General features: G+C 42.7%; 1 protein-coding gene and 1 non-coding gene across 2 annotated transcripts in view; both read right to left on the reverse strand.

The window, feature by feature from the left end:
• RAB3GAP2 (RAB3 GTPase activating non-catalytic protein subunit 2) overlaps positions 1 to 14,912 on the reverse strand; it is a 71,607-nt gene that overhangs the window by 33,953 nt on the left and 22,742 nt on the right. Inside the window, exons 3-10 of the mRNA XM_039883408.1 lie at positions 12,288 to 12,411; positions 11,389 to 11,470; positions 9,830 to 9,877; positions 9,672 to 9,747; positions 9,255 to 9,356; positions 5,529 to 5,628; positions 3,246 to 3,344; positions 575 to 723 (exon numbers count right to left, since the gene is read on the reverse strand). Coding sequence (XP_039739342.1) covers positions 575 to 723; positions 3,246 to 3,344; positions 5,529 to 5,628; positions 9,255 to 9,356; positions 9,672 to 9,747; positions 9,830 to 9,877; positions 11,389 to 11,470; positions 12,288 to 12,411 — 780 coding nt within the window. The remainder of the gene's footprint in view (positions 1 to 574; positions 724 to 3,245; positions 3,345 to 5,528; positions 5,629 to 9,254; positions 9,357 to 9,671; positions 9,748 to 9,829; positions 9,878 to 11,388; positions 11,471 to 12,287; positions 12,412 to 14,912) is intronic.
• LOC120619413 (small nucleolar RNA SNORA36 family) lies at positions 1,310 to 1,441 on the reverse strand. The gene has a single exon (XR_005657500.1). It is a non-coding gene; the product is annotated as a small nucleolar RNA SNORA36 family (small nucleolar RNA).

Below are 14,912 nucleotides of genomic sequence, written 5' to 3' on the forward strand. Positions count from 1 at the left end.
AGCACTAGTGTCTGCACTTCAGGATTTTCTCCTTTAAATTGTCATTTAATTAAAGAAACTTGAAGACATTCAGATGGCATCGCCATAGCAGGACTATAAATTTCCCATCTATACACGACTTGCTCCTTTTTAAAAATATGTATTTTTATTAAAGTGAAAAGACAGTTTGGTCGATTTTGAGAAGGCTGCTTTTTTAAGCGAGAAATAAGAACTGCCAAACCTAACGCCTAACTCTCCCCTATTTTAAGAAGCGATTTTCACTACGGTGTCAAAGACAGGCGGCGGCTCCACCGTCCTTACCATCCCTGGTGACTCCCGTCACCGACCCTGGGCTTCTGATGACCGCGCCAGTATTTAAAGGCAACTTAACCACTCGGGGCATCAGAGACAAAGTTTGCTTGTTTTACATTAACTTTAGTACCTTTTCAGTCAATCTAAAGGATTGAGAAGTGAGTTGGGTTCATTTTAGCTTAAACTGAAACTTAGAAACAGAAACTGCCTAATCACGTGCATTTTGTAGACAAGTGGAAGATCAACCTGTGGCCTTCCTCATGATCAGAGATGAAGCTCTTACCTCTAACGCATAGAAGAAGCCAGTAAACGGATTGGACCCCACAGTGATGTACTGAGACATGGCAGGCGGGCTGTTTTTAATTGCTGCATTGAAGCCGCCTATGTTGGAGGCAGTCTTCATTTGATCAAAAGGGGACAGCGTCATAATACCTAATGATAAAGCAATAACACCACGTGATTCGAATGCACTGAAATGACGTCGTCACTGAAAGTCATTAAATGTTTACTTCAATTCCATTTTGCCTAATTTTATTTATCAGACAAAAGTCATTTTTAAAAGCCACAAAATCAGTGTCATGACATATTCATAAGATACTACATCCTATCCCTCCCGCTCCCTCAGCCAGGAGGCTCTCCCTCACCTCTTCACAGAGCTGCCTCCTTCTCGCCCTTCATGTCTCGGTCTGAGTGTCACCTCCCTGCAGAGGCCGGTCCTCACCAGTCTCCCTGAGGGACCCTCTTCCTGTACTCGCTGCCATAACTCTGCTGATTTTCTTCGTGACGCGTACTAACGTTTTGCTATCACTGTACTTATTCATTTGGGTTAACTGTTTACTGTCTGTCTTCTCCTCGCTGGAATGCAAGCTTCCTCAGGGCGGGGGTCTTGTCTGCCTCATATGTCTAGCACCAACGTTGGCTTCTGGGACGTAATAGGTACTCACTCATTTATTTGTTGATTGAACTATTTAGACCTTTACATAAAGGTCATTCGCTTTTTTGTTTTTTTCTTTTCCCATTTTGTAGGCTGGGAGATAAATGAATAGAGTAATGTTTTCTATCCAATTATTTTTCCTAGCCTGTTTCAATGTTCCAAAGTTTAATTGACAGGACAGGGAAGCTACCCTGAACTGGACTCAACACTTTGGATTTTTGTAGCGTTATTACGTTAGCAAAAGATGTCAAGAGAAAGCGGACGTCTGCCAGTAAGGTGTTCATTAGCGAATATTCCACTTAGTACCACGCAACGGAAACAGACGGCCTGCGTGTCACGCATCTTCTGTCTGGCCCTTAGATGCACGGGCCCGCCCTTCCTCCCCGCTCGCCCCCAGAGCCAGTGTGTGCAGACCGTGCGGACCTCCGGCTGGGCTCAGACAATGCGAAGCCCCATCAGGAGATCCGAGAGAGGAAAATCGAGTCAGGATATCCGGGTCCCTCTGACCACTGAACAAAAGCCCATCCCCCAGCAAGGGCCAAATGTATCTCAGATCTGTCCACCTCTCTCCAACTCCACTGCTCCTCCCGAGACCACGCTGCCGCTGATTCCGCTCCTCAGCTTCAGGTTCTGGAACCCTGTCTGCCCTCGCCCTTGAGGCCCAGGAGGTTGACAGCCGGGCTGTGACGAGCCCAGAGATACTGCACTAAGCCTTCCGGTTCTCCAGCCCCACATCCTTCGAAAGCTTCTCTGCAAATAAAACCTTTTCGATTACCCTGTTTCGAGGATGCCATCTACCCTCTTTGGGATAAAATGCGTATGTGTCAAAATTGATGCGAAAGTCCCTTCTGAACACGCTGATTAGAGAAGGGCTACAATCATTGGTATGACATGGTATCTGTGAAAACCTCTCCACACACTCATACCGTACTATGCACGCACTTACGTACATCTGCGAGGACACTTACCAGAATGCCAATGCCGAGATCTCTAGATAGTGGGATTTAGGGGGATATTTATTTCCTTTTCTCTTTACTATTTACATACTATTTGAATTTTTTATGTGTACACTACGTTGATAAACAGAAAACCTCATACGTATTTTAAAATAGCATTTCCTCCTCCGCCCGCATGTCTGCGAGCTTAATTCAGAAGCTCATGACCGCTTACCAAGAGCACTGCAGCTCCCTTACACACTTAGTCCTGACCCCTACCCTGCAGCCTCTAAACTTCCATCAAAGTGAGTTTTCTAACAGGCTCGGGGATAACAGTCTCTTGCTCAGAGTCCTTCCACGGTTCTCGCGTGGCCAGGAGGAAGACCTAAACTCTCCGCACAGTACACTAGGCCCTTCGCTGTCCGACCTCCATTTGCACACGTGGCCCTGCTCCTGCCAGTTCTCCTTGGCGTCCACTGTCTTCCCAGCATGCAAGGCGTCCCCACCTTCACGCCTATGTGGCCAGAAGCCTCCTGTGCTTGGTCTCTTGGCCCCATCACCCTCAGATCAAAGTCTCAGGGTGAGGGGCTCCCTGCCCCCACTCCGGCTGGCCCACTTGCCCACGACAACCGTGCTGTGGCACCGTAACTGTTTTCCCACGTCGCCTCCAACAAGACTCATGCTTTCTTGTCGTCTCCGTATGACACCTAACACAGTGAGCCCTGAAACACTGGTGACAAGGAGACATCTGCTTTCATCCCTATTCTGCTGGTTGAAAGGTCACATGTTTAACATACTAATCCATATGGTAATAACACGAATTAAACCTATCTGCAGAAAAAAGTCAAACAGTGAGTGACTTAACCTGTACAGTATCGCTGCTGAGGACGTAGTTATGAAAACTGCTACCATTTCTCAAAGACATAAAGCTGTGATCATCGGTAAGTCTGAACTGCCAAGTGTCTCACTTAAGGCGATGCATTTTCTTTACACATAAGAATAAATCTACATTCCTAATCAATGAAATACGTCAGTCAAAAAGTATAAGAAGTAAATTCCAAAAGAATCAAACTAGTAATGCTTACCAATACTAGCGTGATCAATAATAGTATCGATATCTTGTAGACCCCATTTCTTATAAGCTAACGGTGGTGGCTGGATGTTCTCATTGCCTGATGCTGCAGCTGTTGAAGCAAAATGAGATAAACCAATCTTAACTCTAATGGATAAAATGAAGTTTGATAAAACATCACAAAAAATCCAATAACTTGACTTATTATTCTAAAATTTCAACTAACAGTAATGAGACAAAGCATGGAAACAAGGCATAAAGTGAGATTCGTCCACATTAAGAGAATACAATAAAACGCAAACATGAAAAAGAGTAAGTCGGCTGTCACGAGAGATTCTGGAACACTCCAGTAATTAGAGGAGACGACTGAAAATTCTAGACCATTACTAAAAATCAAGGTGAATTCAACTGCAACTGAAACCAAGGAAGCAATTTCTACCCCTCGAGAAAGACAGGGATCAAACCCTGGGGACAACAACCAGGGCGCTTCTCGGTAAAAACTAAAATCCCGATGACGTGCTGGCAAGAGCGCGTGGACAGCAGGTCACCACGGCAAGTGACCAAGGCCAAGCTTGAGAGAAAGGCATGTGTCCAGCAACGGCACCGCCAGAAAAAGTTAACGAAATGAGATCATCAACCTCAGCATTTCCCCCTAGTGAGTAACAAAAGGAAAGGCAAGGTCCACTTATCAGGAAGTTCTCATGCTACAAACCAGAGCACAGCTGGATTCTGGCGTTTATTCTGGAAAGTGAAGACAAGTACTAATCCTCTAAGCACTTCTGATTTGACAGTAAAGCCAAGGGGAGAGAATTTTCCTATATCGTGAAATAAAAGTCACGTCAATTTGTGGCTAAGTAATCAAATTCTTGTAACTTGTAAAATGAAGGCACTAAATGGTTTATGTACTTACTTCCTAGAAGACAAATGGCTTTATGGTCTTATACAGAATAAATAGGAATTCAAAAATAGTAAAAATCAAATGGCTGACAATACTAATTATAATAGTCTATTTCTAGTTTATTAACAGGACTTTTACCTACAGAAAATTGCCAGTCTCTCTGGGCATATTTATTAATGGTAACAATCTGAAATGTCCCCGAGGTAGTGAAGTTTATAATGGGCTATATTTAAATAATTTTTAAAATTTTGAAAATAGAGAAATTCAAACAAATCCGACTTAATAAAAAAATATTCTGTTAGAGAACCACAGAGCCAAGACTTCATAATTTTACCCATCAAATTGATCTGCTAAAAAGACAGTGAAAAATATTTTCTTGCAATAGAGAAAATGCTGCATTCTTTCCCTAGAAGAAATTGTTTATTTTGCACCTTACGTTTTAGTTTTGAATTTAGGAACAACCGTTACAAATCAGCAAACACATCTTAATTCACCTACATTTTTCGGGTGCTGCCTAAATCACTTAAGAGTTAAACTTTCTTTTAGGGCCACTAAGGGCCCTCTACCCAAACCCGGAAGGAAGGGGGTGATCAGCACTAGTTCTGGTATTTTCACTGATTTTAACACTTTCCTTCTCCCTCTTTAAAACTGGGATCTTAGAATCGATGGTGTGTCTTTCACAGGCAGCATTTTGGCTTCTTAGTGGTGCATAATATAACAGTGAATCTTATAATCGATGGCATGTTAAATTTAATGATATATAATATCCTCTTCCAAAAATATAATGGCATCAGAATGTAAACTGAGGGGATTAAAAATAAGAATTCTTGAATTATTTGTACCCTTTTCAAACTCAAGTCTGGAAACAATCAATGTAGCTGCCTTATATGTCCGTGATCTTTAGGCCCCCGACTTCTCCATTCACAGGTCAGCAACAAGAAGCTGCCGCTGACTCCCCTTTGGGTCCTGCCCACCTTGGGAGACCCTCCCCCTCCACACACACACAGTGGCATCTTGACCCTCAGTGAGGACAAAGCGACACAGAATCACGAGATCCCAGCAGGCTGACCCGACAGCTGCTGATCCAGTGAGAGATCTGGCTGCTCTAGATGTGACTACATTGCTGCCCCAAAGTGGATTCTTGGTACAATTGCACATCTCTCTGGTGGCTGAGACAGGTGGCCAGATTCACGAGTGAACCCTGCTCCCGTGGTCACGGGCCCACTTGCCACGAGTGGACAGGGCTGATGTTTCAGTCCCCGACTTCATCTTACTAAGCAAGCTGGTTCTCCCCTTAAATACAGTGTGGCAGCCTTTCTAATTTAGAGGACACATTTAAATCCCTTAGCAGGTTAAATAAGACACACAACATCAGGATATTTCTGTCCAAATAATTACCTTTTGCTACCTGATTTCGACAAGCACGAAGAGACTGAAAAAGGCTAAATCCGTCAATAGTCACAATGGCAGCTGGATATAAGATACTCAACTCTTCATTCTATCAAAGAAATAAGGAGAAAACAATAAATTTTAATCATTGCCAAATAAGCGTTTTTATTATAGTTGAATGTCATGATTAATGTAAAAATAAAAAATACTATGACTAAACTAAACTGTCGACCACCAACACACGAAACAATATCAGGCAGAGGAATAGTAAAAATAAATGGAAAATTAATTTCAGGATGCATTTGGCCAAGGACTTAAAATTCTTCTCGAATATGAGTTTTTGTATATGGTGAATAATGCTTTCAGGATAGATGGTGAAGTTACCGAAAAGAGGTACAAGTTTCTTAAAAATGAAATACAGTCACTGTGCAGATATAAATAAAATAGAAAAGTAGAGAGAAGAAAAAAGGGAAACTCACTTAGAATCCCTGGCAGGTCTCATTACACACCCTCCCATGTAATCACACACTTCTGCTTGAGACCATACCACAGACAGCATTCCATAACATGTCTCAGTTATGCAGTAACATGTCAGCATTTCTCTACTGTAATAAGTGAACGAGTCATTCGTCATGCTGCATTAAATGCACTGCATTCAGCTAAGCAGGTCTGGGCCTCCTGCACCCGCTCCGGCTCGCTGCGGTGCATGCCCGCTCAGCCAGCACGGCCCTCCTGAGACGGCGCAGACTAAACCCTCTCCTGGCGAAAGCCTCCGAGGGCTTCCTTCAGGCCTGGACACTTTAACAGCGCCAGCGATCCGCACCCATCTCTAATGCCACCTCCCCGCCCCCTTGTCCTTGAACGGGAAGGTCATCGTCAGCTCGGTGCTTTGCCTGTGCCTGGACCTTAGCTCCCAGGTCTGCACCTGCCTGATTTCTCTTCGTTCAGGGCTCAGCTCAAGGGCAGTTGTTCAGAGAGGCTGCTAAGCCTCCATCTCAAAGGGCGTCTCCATTCCTCCCACATCACTATGTCATCAACGCGATGACTTCCTTCACAGCGCCTGTCACAGAGCGGAATCATCGTGGTCCCGCCAGCTGTTCACTGTCTGTTTCCTCTACCGTCCCCGGCCTGCAGGCTCCATGAAAGCAGGAACCTCGTGAGTCAAATTCCCAGTGATTATACAAATGAAGTAGTGCATCTTCATTATTACAAACATCCCTGCAATGAACATTCTCCTGCATAAATCTTTTCGCCTTACTCCAGTGTCAATTCCTCCAGGTCGGGTCTGCTGGCTCACAGAGTATGCACGATTTTTCATTTTCATCCAGATTATGAAACGGCCTTTAAGAAAGTACCTATCAGTTTTATACGTCCACCAATAACGCATTAGAGTGCCTGGTTCTCCATACTGTCTCCAACAGTTTGCTAGTCTTCACCTTTGCCAGTGTGAAAGGTGAAAATTTATCCAAATGTACTTGCTTGTAGTTCTTAGATTGTCAAAGTTTTATCAGATGCTTTTTGACCATTTACATTTCTTCTTTTGAGAAGTATCTTGCCCCAGTCCCTACTGGACTGTTGAGCTGTTTCCATTTTTTAAAGATCTGTGGGCCACAAGGGGCGGGGGGGAGGGAGGTGGCAGAAGTGAGCTGTTAGTCACACAAGGCCAAGCCTGCAGGGTCCCCCGAGTCAGACAGCGGGGAGAACACCACCCCACTGACCCGGAGGGGCTAATCACCAGCCAGTCGCCCACCGCCAATGCCAGACAGTTTTCCTGCAGCGGGTACTAATACGAACAGCAACGGTCCCAAAGCTACGCTCGGCGACAGATCATGCAGAAGTCACAGAGGAAGCTTCGCGCTCCAGAAGAGAGCTCCCCTCTGTAGAATCTCCTCCTGTCACCCCTGCACTCACTGTCAGAGAAGTGAATTAGAGGAAACTTGCTCCCATGATCTTTAAGAAATCTTGGCGTACACTGAATAGAGATTTTTTGATATACAAATTGCTGTATTAGATCCAGAGATGCTTCTGTAGAAGACAGAATACCACCAAGACTTCCTTCTCTCCGTATTCCATAAGGATTATTTTTCGGCTAAAAGATTTTGACTCAGAGCAAATAGTAAGCATTTAAATATTATATTTTTCCGTAGGCTCTAAAATAAAGAGTATTATAGACATAACCAAGTTGACAGTGTTTACAGAACTTTCACCATCCAGATAATCTGCAGAAAAATGGAGAAAGGCTCTCGAGAAGCACCGTCAATGAACCATGATCTTCGTGGAGTTCCAACAGCAGCTTCTCCGCTTCCTTCGCCTCCTTTCTCTCCCATCGCCTTACGATGAGGATTTCTATTTCTACGACTTAAGTCTTCAGCCTTAGGTCTCGTTTTCCTATGTCCTTTACCTGGAAGAATTCATTCATTACCTGTGACTTCGATCGCCTCCGTCAATCTATTGTCTATGTGCCTACGTACTTCTGCTCCGTTACAGACGTACTGGCATTTCCATTTTCTTTCCCACCATTGCCCCAAACTCAGCATGTCCAAAACCAACTTCAATAACATTTAATCGGCGCCAAAGCAATCCCCTCTTCCGACTCCTGAGGCTGGATATCTGGGTGCCAACTCGCTTTTCCTCTTTAATATTCTATATCTCCACATAACCGAGTCCTGTCGACTGTTCCTTTAAAATGACTTTTGTACTTCCTGGTCCTTTCCCACTTCCCAGTCATTTTAGTCCTGGTTCCCAACTCTGGGCATCTATTATACACGACTTAATAAGATACAGACAAACAGCCTCCCCAGTTCCAGGCGACTCCGATGCGTCCTGAAGAGGCCTGTGGCATCTCTGACCATGTCGCTTCCTTCCCACAAATCTTCAGCAGCTTCGCTCACCTCCCGATCAATTCTGCATTTCATTTGGCTGAAAAATGTGGCCGCTCTGCCTAGTCAGCAGTTTCTCATGATTTTCTACCACAGGTTGCTTTGTTCTGTCGTAAACAGTCTTAACATTTGAATCGCCGTTCATTTTTCTCCTGATTACTTAAAATACTTTCCTCTTTTTTTTTCCCATTAACTAATTAAATTCTATACCCTTATTCGAGGCTTAATTCGAATCTCACCTCCTCAATGAAATTTTCTTTAATTTTCCTTGTTCTAATTGATCTCCCCGCTGCCCCACAAAGTTGTACAGAATTTAATCTGACCATATAAATTAGCAATTAACTAGGTATTGCTTTATATTCCTAACTCTTTCATAGGTACTGATAGGTATTCGTCTAGTCTCTCTCTCTCTCTCTCACTAGATTAAGCTCCTTCTGTCCACCTGTCATGCAAGTCCCCACAGGCCCAAAATATATGCATCTGTTTACTTGAAATCTTTTGGAAGCAGGGCGGTATAAAGAAGGCAGGCATATTTGTATTTTGACACCTAAATCCAAATGAAGAAAGATACAAAGTTATGTAATATCACATTTTTGCCTTAAGTCACTATTAAATTCTAAAAATAAGAAACCTTTTGTTTTGGCTTCTAATAAAGTGTTTAATCTACTGTAGAACAAAACACGCAATATTTCATTACACAGGTGAAGCAAGACTGGTATGCTTTAGTCCGTTATAAATTGGTTCTCTCTCTAGAATATTCTAGCACGGCTGCCTGTGCAACAAGACCAAGGTATCCACCCACGAAAGAGGAAGGAACTAGTTCAAAGCCGTGACTCTGGACACGGGCCGCCGTTACCTGCTCCGTCACGCCGGGATGTCGCGGGATTTCGTAGGTCCTGCACTTAAGCTGCAGCACGGGGTCTTCATTCAAAAGCTGCGCGAGCAGGAGGACACCACTCTAGGAGAAAGCACAGGGCGGGCCCTGCTGTTTCCTCCCCGACACACCTGGACAGGTAGGGCCAGGCATGACTGTCACGGCAAGTTTTCCACGGACGCCAGGTACTCTCTGTTCGGAATACAGCTTCTCTTCTCGACAGCTTCTACCAGAACTTTCCACCACCACCCTCCCCTGTCTCAGCCTCCACCCCAAGAGAGTATCAACTACATGTGCCCAAGCAGCAGGCGATGAGTCACGAGTGGAGTGGGCGTGATGGGGCTGCGTGACCGGGGGCCCCAGAGCCTGGTGTCCACTGACGGCCGAGCACGAGCTCACCTCCGTGTAGAAGCGCACATAGCCCGAGGTGAAGCCCACCACGATGCAGGTCCAGTCCGGGCGGCCGGTGGAACTTCTGTCACCGGAAAAAAAAAATTGTCCTCTGAATAGCTCGTCGATCAACGCAAACAAAATGAAGAACTCTTATTTCTCCTTACCTCTTCTGACTTGCTAGTGGGATACACAGAGCACTGGTTACATATTCTCTGAAAACGAAACACAGGATCGTGTGCTTATCTAATGAATTTATCAAGTACTTTTATTTCTCTAGATGTAACGTTAAAAGGCGTAAGCGGGAGAGGAGCTCTGTGGGCCAGTTTTATTCAATGCCTAAGTAAAAATCCAGCAAAACTGCACCACGAGCAGGATCGGAAAACCCTTTCCCGTAAAAGGTAATGTCACATTCACTTGAGGTGAATAAACACAGTATTTTTCATTTTGTTTTGTCATGAAAAGCATGAAAGAAAGTGGAACATGACTGTACATGACTGATTATACACAGAGCTGAGGAAACAGCGAATGACCACCAGGCGGTCATGGCCCACTGTCGCCCTCTCGTCCCCCTCAGCTGAGAACCCGGGCTGGGCGTGGCAGAAGCTGCTGAGCACGTTACAGACGAACTGCATTTCTGCGGAGTCCTCTATTGTAGGGACTTACTCTCTGCCAACTGGTGGCCTTCTTCTTTAATATTTTGTAGAAACTGCCTCTGATAACCTATTTCTAAGCACCTGCTAGGCAGGATGTTCCCGAAAAGATGTTTTTTTCTGACATGTAGACTTAAAAATGTGTCAGGAGCTCAGACACCAAGCCTCAAAATTAAAATAACTCCGCGACTATTATTAACCAGTCAAACCTCAGCACCACCAACAACCAGTTTATTCAAGAAATGTACAAACACGCTCGCCCCACACATCGTAGCAGGCGATCTCCAGGCAAAATCAATCTTTCTGTTTGTCTATTGTCTTTAAAGTCATTTAACCATTGTGTTTGCTTTGAATTTCTGACAGAAATTAAACGTCTTCAAAATGCTCTAGGCAAAATGACTTAAAGAGAAATACTTTCATTTTTGCTAAGAGCAGACAACATTTCACTGAGCACCTACAACACGCCAGGCATGCGCTACGGGCTTCCACATGATTGTCTCTCATCTGAATGCAAAGCTGGAAGAAATGCGTTCATCCTGATCAGAGTTTGCCGAACTCAAGAGGGTGTTTGACTCTGGGTTCCAGGCTAGCAGCCCCATCACGTGACACTAACATCTGCCTTCGAAACTCTTACTGCATCAGCAGGAAACTCGAATTTACCAACTTGGACTTCTAAAGTATTTACGACCTTTAAGGATAAATGTAGCACCGACCCCTTCAAATACATGCCGATGGAAGCGAAGCGCAGAAGGCAGTGACTGCCCTTGACTTTCTGGCTGAATTAGTAACAAAGAACAGAAGAAATGACGAAGTGTAGAGAAGATGTTAAGGCAGTCTCTCTGGACTCTTCTTTAAACTCCATCCCAACAGGGTTGTGTGTGTGTGTGTTTTTTTAATGACATAGTAAGTAAAATTAAAATCTGCTGACCAGACCACGCGCTAAAGTTGGGATAAATATACATTCGCTAAATATTCCAAATGATGAAACTTCTTAATAGAGTCACTTACAAGTCAAACAATTTCACATATACATTTAATGCACAGAAAAGGCAAAAAAATTAACTGGTACCTACCCTTCTTCAACATTTAAAGAACCACTCCAAGAAACAGCAAATTGCATTTCTTCCTTTCCTTTATCGCTATATTTCCATTTTGCTGGAAAAATTAAGTTATCACATGAAATCACTCTATAGTATATTTCAAAAGTAATTTATAAATTTCCCTCTTTCCCTTTAGAATGATGAGTACAAAATTTAATAGTTCTGTAAGAACTGATTTGGGTCTTTGTACAGGTAAAGATAATGTTTGAAGTTTTTATAAGCTTTTTATAAAACTCTACCGTTAGTCTCTCCTTCCTTCCAATTAAATAAATCCCTGTAAGTTATTCTTATGTACCACACCACCTATTTTATTTACAAAACTACTTTTATCTTCAGATGGCAAAGAAAACTTTCCATTAGTTTATGCTACTTATGGGTAAATCGGCTCAATAAGAACATTCCATAACTCATCTTGACCAGTGAGGTTTTTCATATCCCACATACACCTACCTAAACCTTAATTTTAATCTTCAACAAAAATTATGAGCTAAAAACTTATGCCCTAAATAAGAAACTACAGGACTGTGAGTTTTCAAATCACAGTTGAAAATCATCTCACTCACATTACTAAGAAGGGGTCAGTGGCCTTTCAGCTGCCTGCCCCGTGTAAGAACTGGGCAATGCTGTCTCTGAAGGGCCACAGAGAGAAAGTTAAACTACCTGCAGCCAAGTAAGGAAAACAAGAGGAACAAACAGAATAGAAAAGGGGAAAAAAAGAGGAATAAAAGAAATAAAGTGTTATATATAAAATGAACTATAGAAGGCCACCATATAATGCATACGATTGAAATAACATTTTTTTCTACCTAGTCCACTTTCTCTTCTATTTTATGCATTAAAATAAAGACCACCGAAAAATAGTAGATACTTACGCACTAGAAATACAGCTTTTTGTTCCCGAGCTATCACCATAAGATCGTTGGTTGGTGATAAGGATAAAACACAATCCTGAAGCCAGGAAGTCTTTTGTGTTTTGCATGTACTTCCTTCTTCTTCCTGCAGATAAAAACGATTATTGTACACGCGAAAACATCGAGAGTCTTTCGACTCTGCTTATCCACCTTGAAAGGTGAGGGGGGAGAAAAAGGAAAAAGAGGAAAGAAATCTTCCCGATTCTTTTTTTTTCCCCCACAAAGTCTCAATAATATTCCTTATCAAACCACGTTAAAGATGACCAACAAAATATCCACTACAAACAAATCTCACTTTTGAATATTAACGCGAAAACACTGTCGTGTAGACAAATATAAACTAGCAAAACATTAAAGGAATATCACATAGGATCGCTCCAGGAATGATTCGGTACTAGGAAATTGAGTGAATAATCCTGTTTCAGAGAGATGGAGAGATGGCACAGCTGTCTGCAGCTAGACAGTAAAGGATGGACTGTCTGATGGCTCCATGGTTACAGGGGCTGTAAACTACTCATAAATTTGACTTCTCTCTTTTTATTTGACCTGAAAGGTGTCTTCTTTTTTTCACTGAAAATTTATTCGTTATATAGGTAAATTCCATTGGTTAAAAATTCAACAGGTCTAAAAAAATCTCTCCGGAAAGTCTGTTCGCTCTACAATCAACCGACGTTATCGGTTCTGGTGTGATTTCCAGAGACAGTTTCCGCTCATGAAAGCAAACACATTTACTACTTTCCCCCTTTTTCTACCACAAACGGTAGCACGCTATATACGTACTTCTATAGCTTACTTTTTTCTCTTAACGTATACCTTAGACTTCTTCAAAGTTTCTTTCCTTTTTAACGGCTACACAATATTCCACTGTACAGACACACCACGATTTCTTGAACCAGCCCCTTATTGATGGACGTTTGGACTTTTGCTGCTACAAATGACGTGACAGTGAATAACTTTATGTTTGTCAGTTTGTGTGGAGTATACCAGTAGGGTCAATTCCTAGAAGTGAAACTGCTGGGTCACGGGGAATGTGTATTAGTAAATTTGCTAGATATTCCTAAATTGTGCTCCACAGAAGCTGTGTTAATTTATACTCTGACCAGCAAGTTTTCAAAGTGCTTGCTCCCAAACACGATGCTCAAAGATGCTTCACGTCTGGCTCTTTGTCGATCTAAAAGATGAAAAGCGGCATCTCAGTCCCCTGCACTCTTGTGGATGAGAAACGGGCATTTTCCCACACGAGGGAGCAGTGTGTCCCCTCCCTTTGCAGATCTCCTGCTGCGCTGGGGCTGTTTTTCTAACGGATTTCTGTATTCTCTTTACGTATTACGAAAACTGGCCCCCTGAACATTAAGAGTCGCAAATATTTTTTCCCAGTCCACGTGGTAGCTTAATTTTTTTCCGAGTAGAAATTTTTTAATGTTATGTGGCCAAATTATTGATCTATTCTCTTACGGCTTAAGTTTTATGTCATGTGGACTCCCACCTTACTCAACCCTATCCCATGGCTTTTAGACCGAATTAATCAAGAGGAGGGAGGAAGAAGGGGAAAGGGATGCAGGCTGTTTTCGCATTTAAAAAAAAATTACACATTTATGTCTTTTTAAAGCTTTCGGTAAGCACGCATTACTAGCACAGTAATATTTATGATATTAAAAGCAAAAAATCATCCTAGTCAGAAATAGCATGAGAGTATTTCTAGGAAAGATAAATTATTTCTTGCTGGGATATTATCAAAGGAACATTTAAAATATGAGTAAATTATGTTACAGGAAATCTGCAGGAAAACATCCGAGTAGACCTGACACCCCTGGCATAGTCACGCAATGGCTTCTCCTCAGAGGGACGTCGGGACCTGAGTAGCTCTGCAGATCTTCTCCAACGCACGGCGAGCTAAGGAGGCTGCCCCATCTGCCAGGAGACGGGGAGGAGGGCAACACTCGCAAAACTCGTTTTATTCAAGCTTATTTGGGGGGAATTTTGCTATCCAGTTGGCTGTTTTTAATGTGGATTTTAAATATGAATTAGGGAGAAAGTTACTCCTTCAAGATCAAAGTAAGCTGTAATTAATTTCTCCCTGAACCTACAATTTCTGCCATAGCACCGTCCGTGTAGCTGCGCTCACCCAGGCGTCCTCACAGTGGCTCGGCAGTGAGCGAAGACGACACTACCTATGGTCCCCGATGACTGGGACCCAAATTATACCAACCAGCAGGCTCAAGACTGATTACAGTTGCACCTGCAGGTAGGAGGCAAGAAGCTGGGCAAGTCACACGGGGATGATCTTTAGGTACCGTGTTTGATAACTTATGGGTACCTAAAACTGACTCTTACCCTAATAGTTCCATCTCATTGCAATAAAAAAGAATCTAAACAATACTCCAGAAAGAGGACAGAGCCCCAATTTTGGCAAGTTCTATAAAAAAAATAATATAAAAAAATAATAATATAAAAAAAATTGAACATCTATACAAATAGGTTTCTTTTTTTTAATCACACTTCCGAAACTATGTTCAAACAGTAAATCCTGAAAATTTTCTAAAAGTTATTTCTCGATAAAGAACATTATTTCTAGGTTTCTGTCTT

This window comes from Pteropus medius, unplaced genomic scaffold, assembly GCF_902729225.1.
Source record: "Pteropus medius unplaced genomic scaffold, Ma_sr-lr_union100, whole genome shotgun sequence".
Lineage (NCBI taxonomy): Eukaryota > Metazoa > Chordata > Mammalia > Chiroptera > Pteropodidae > Pteropus > Pteropus medius.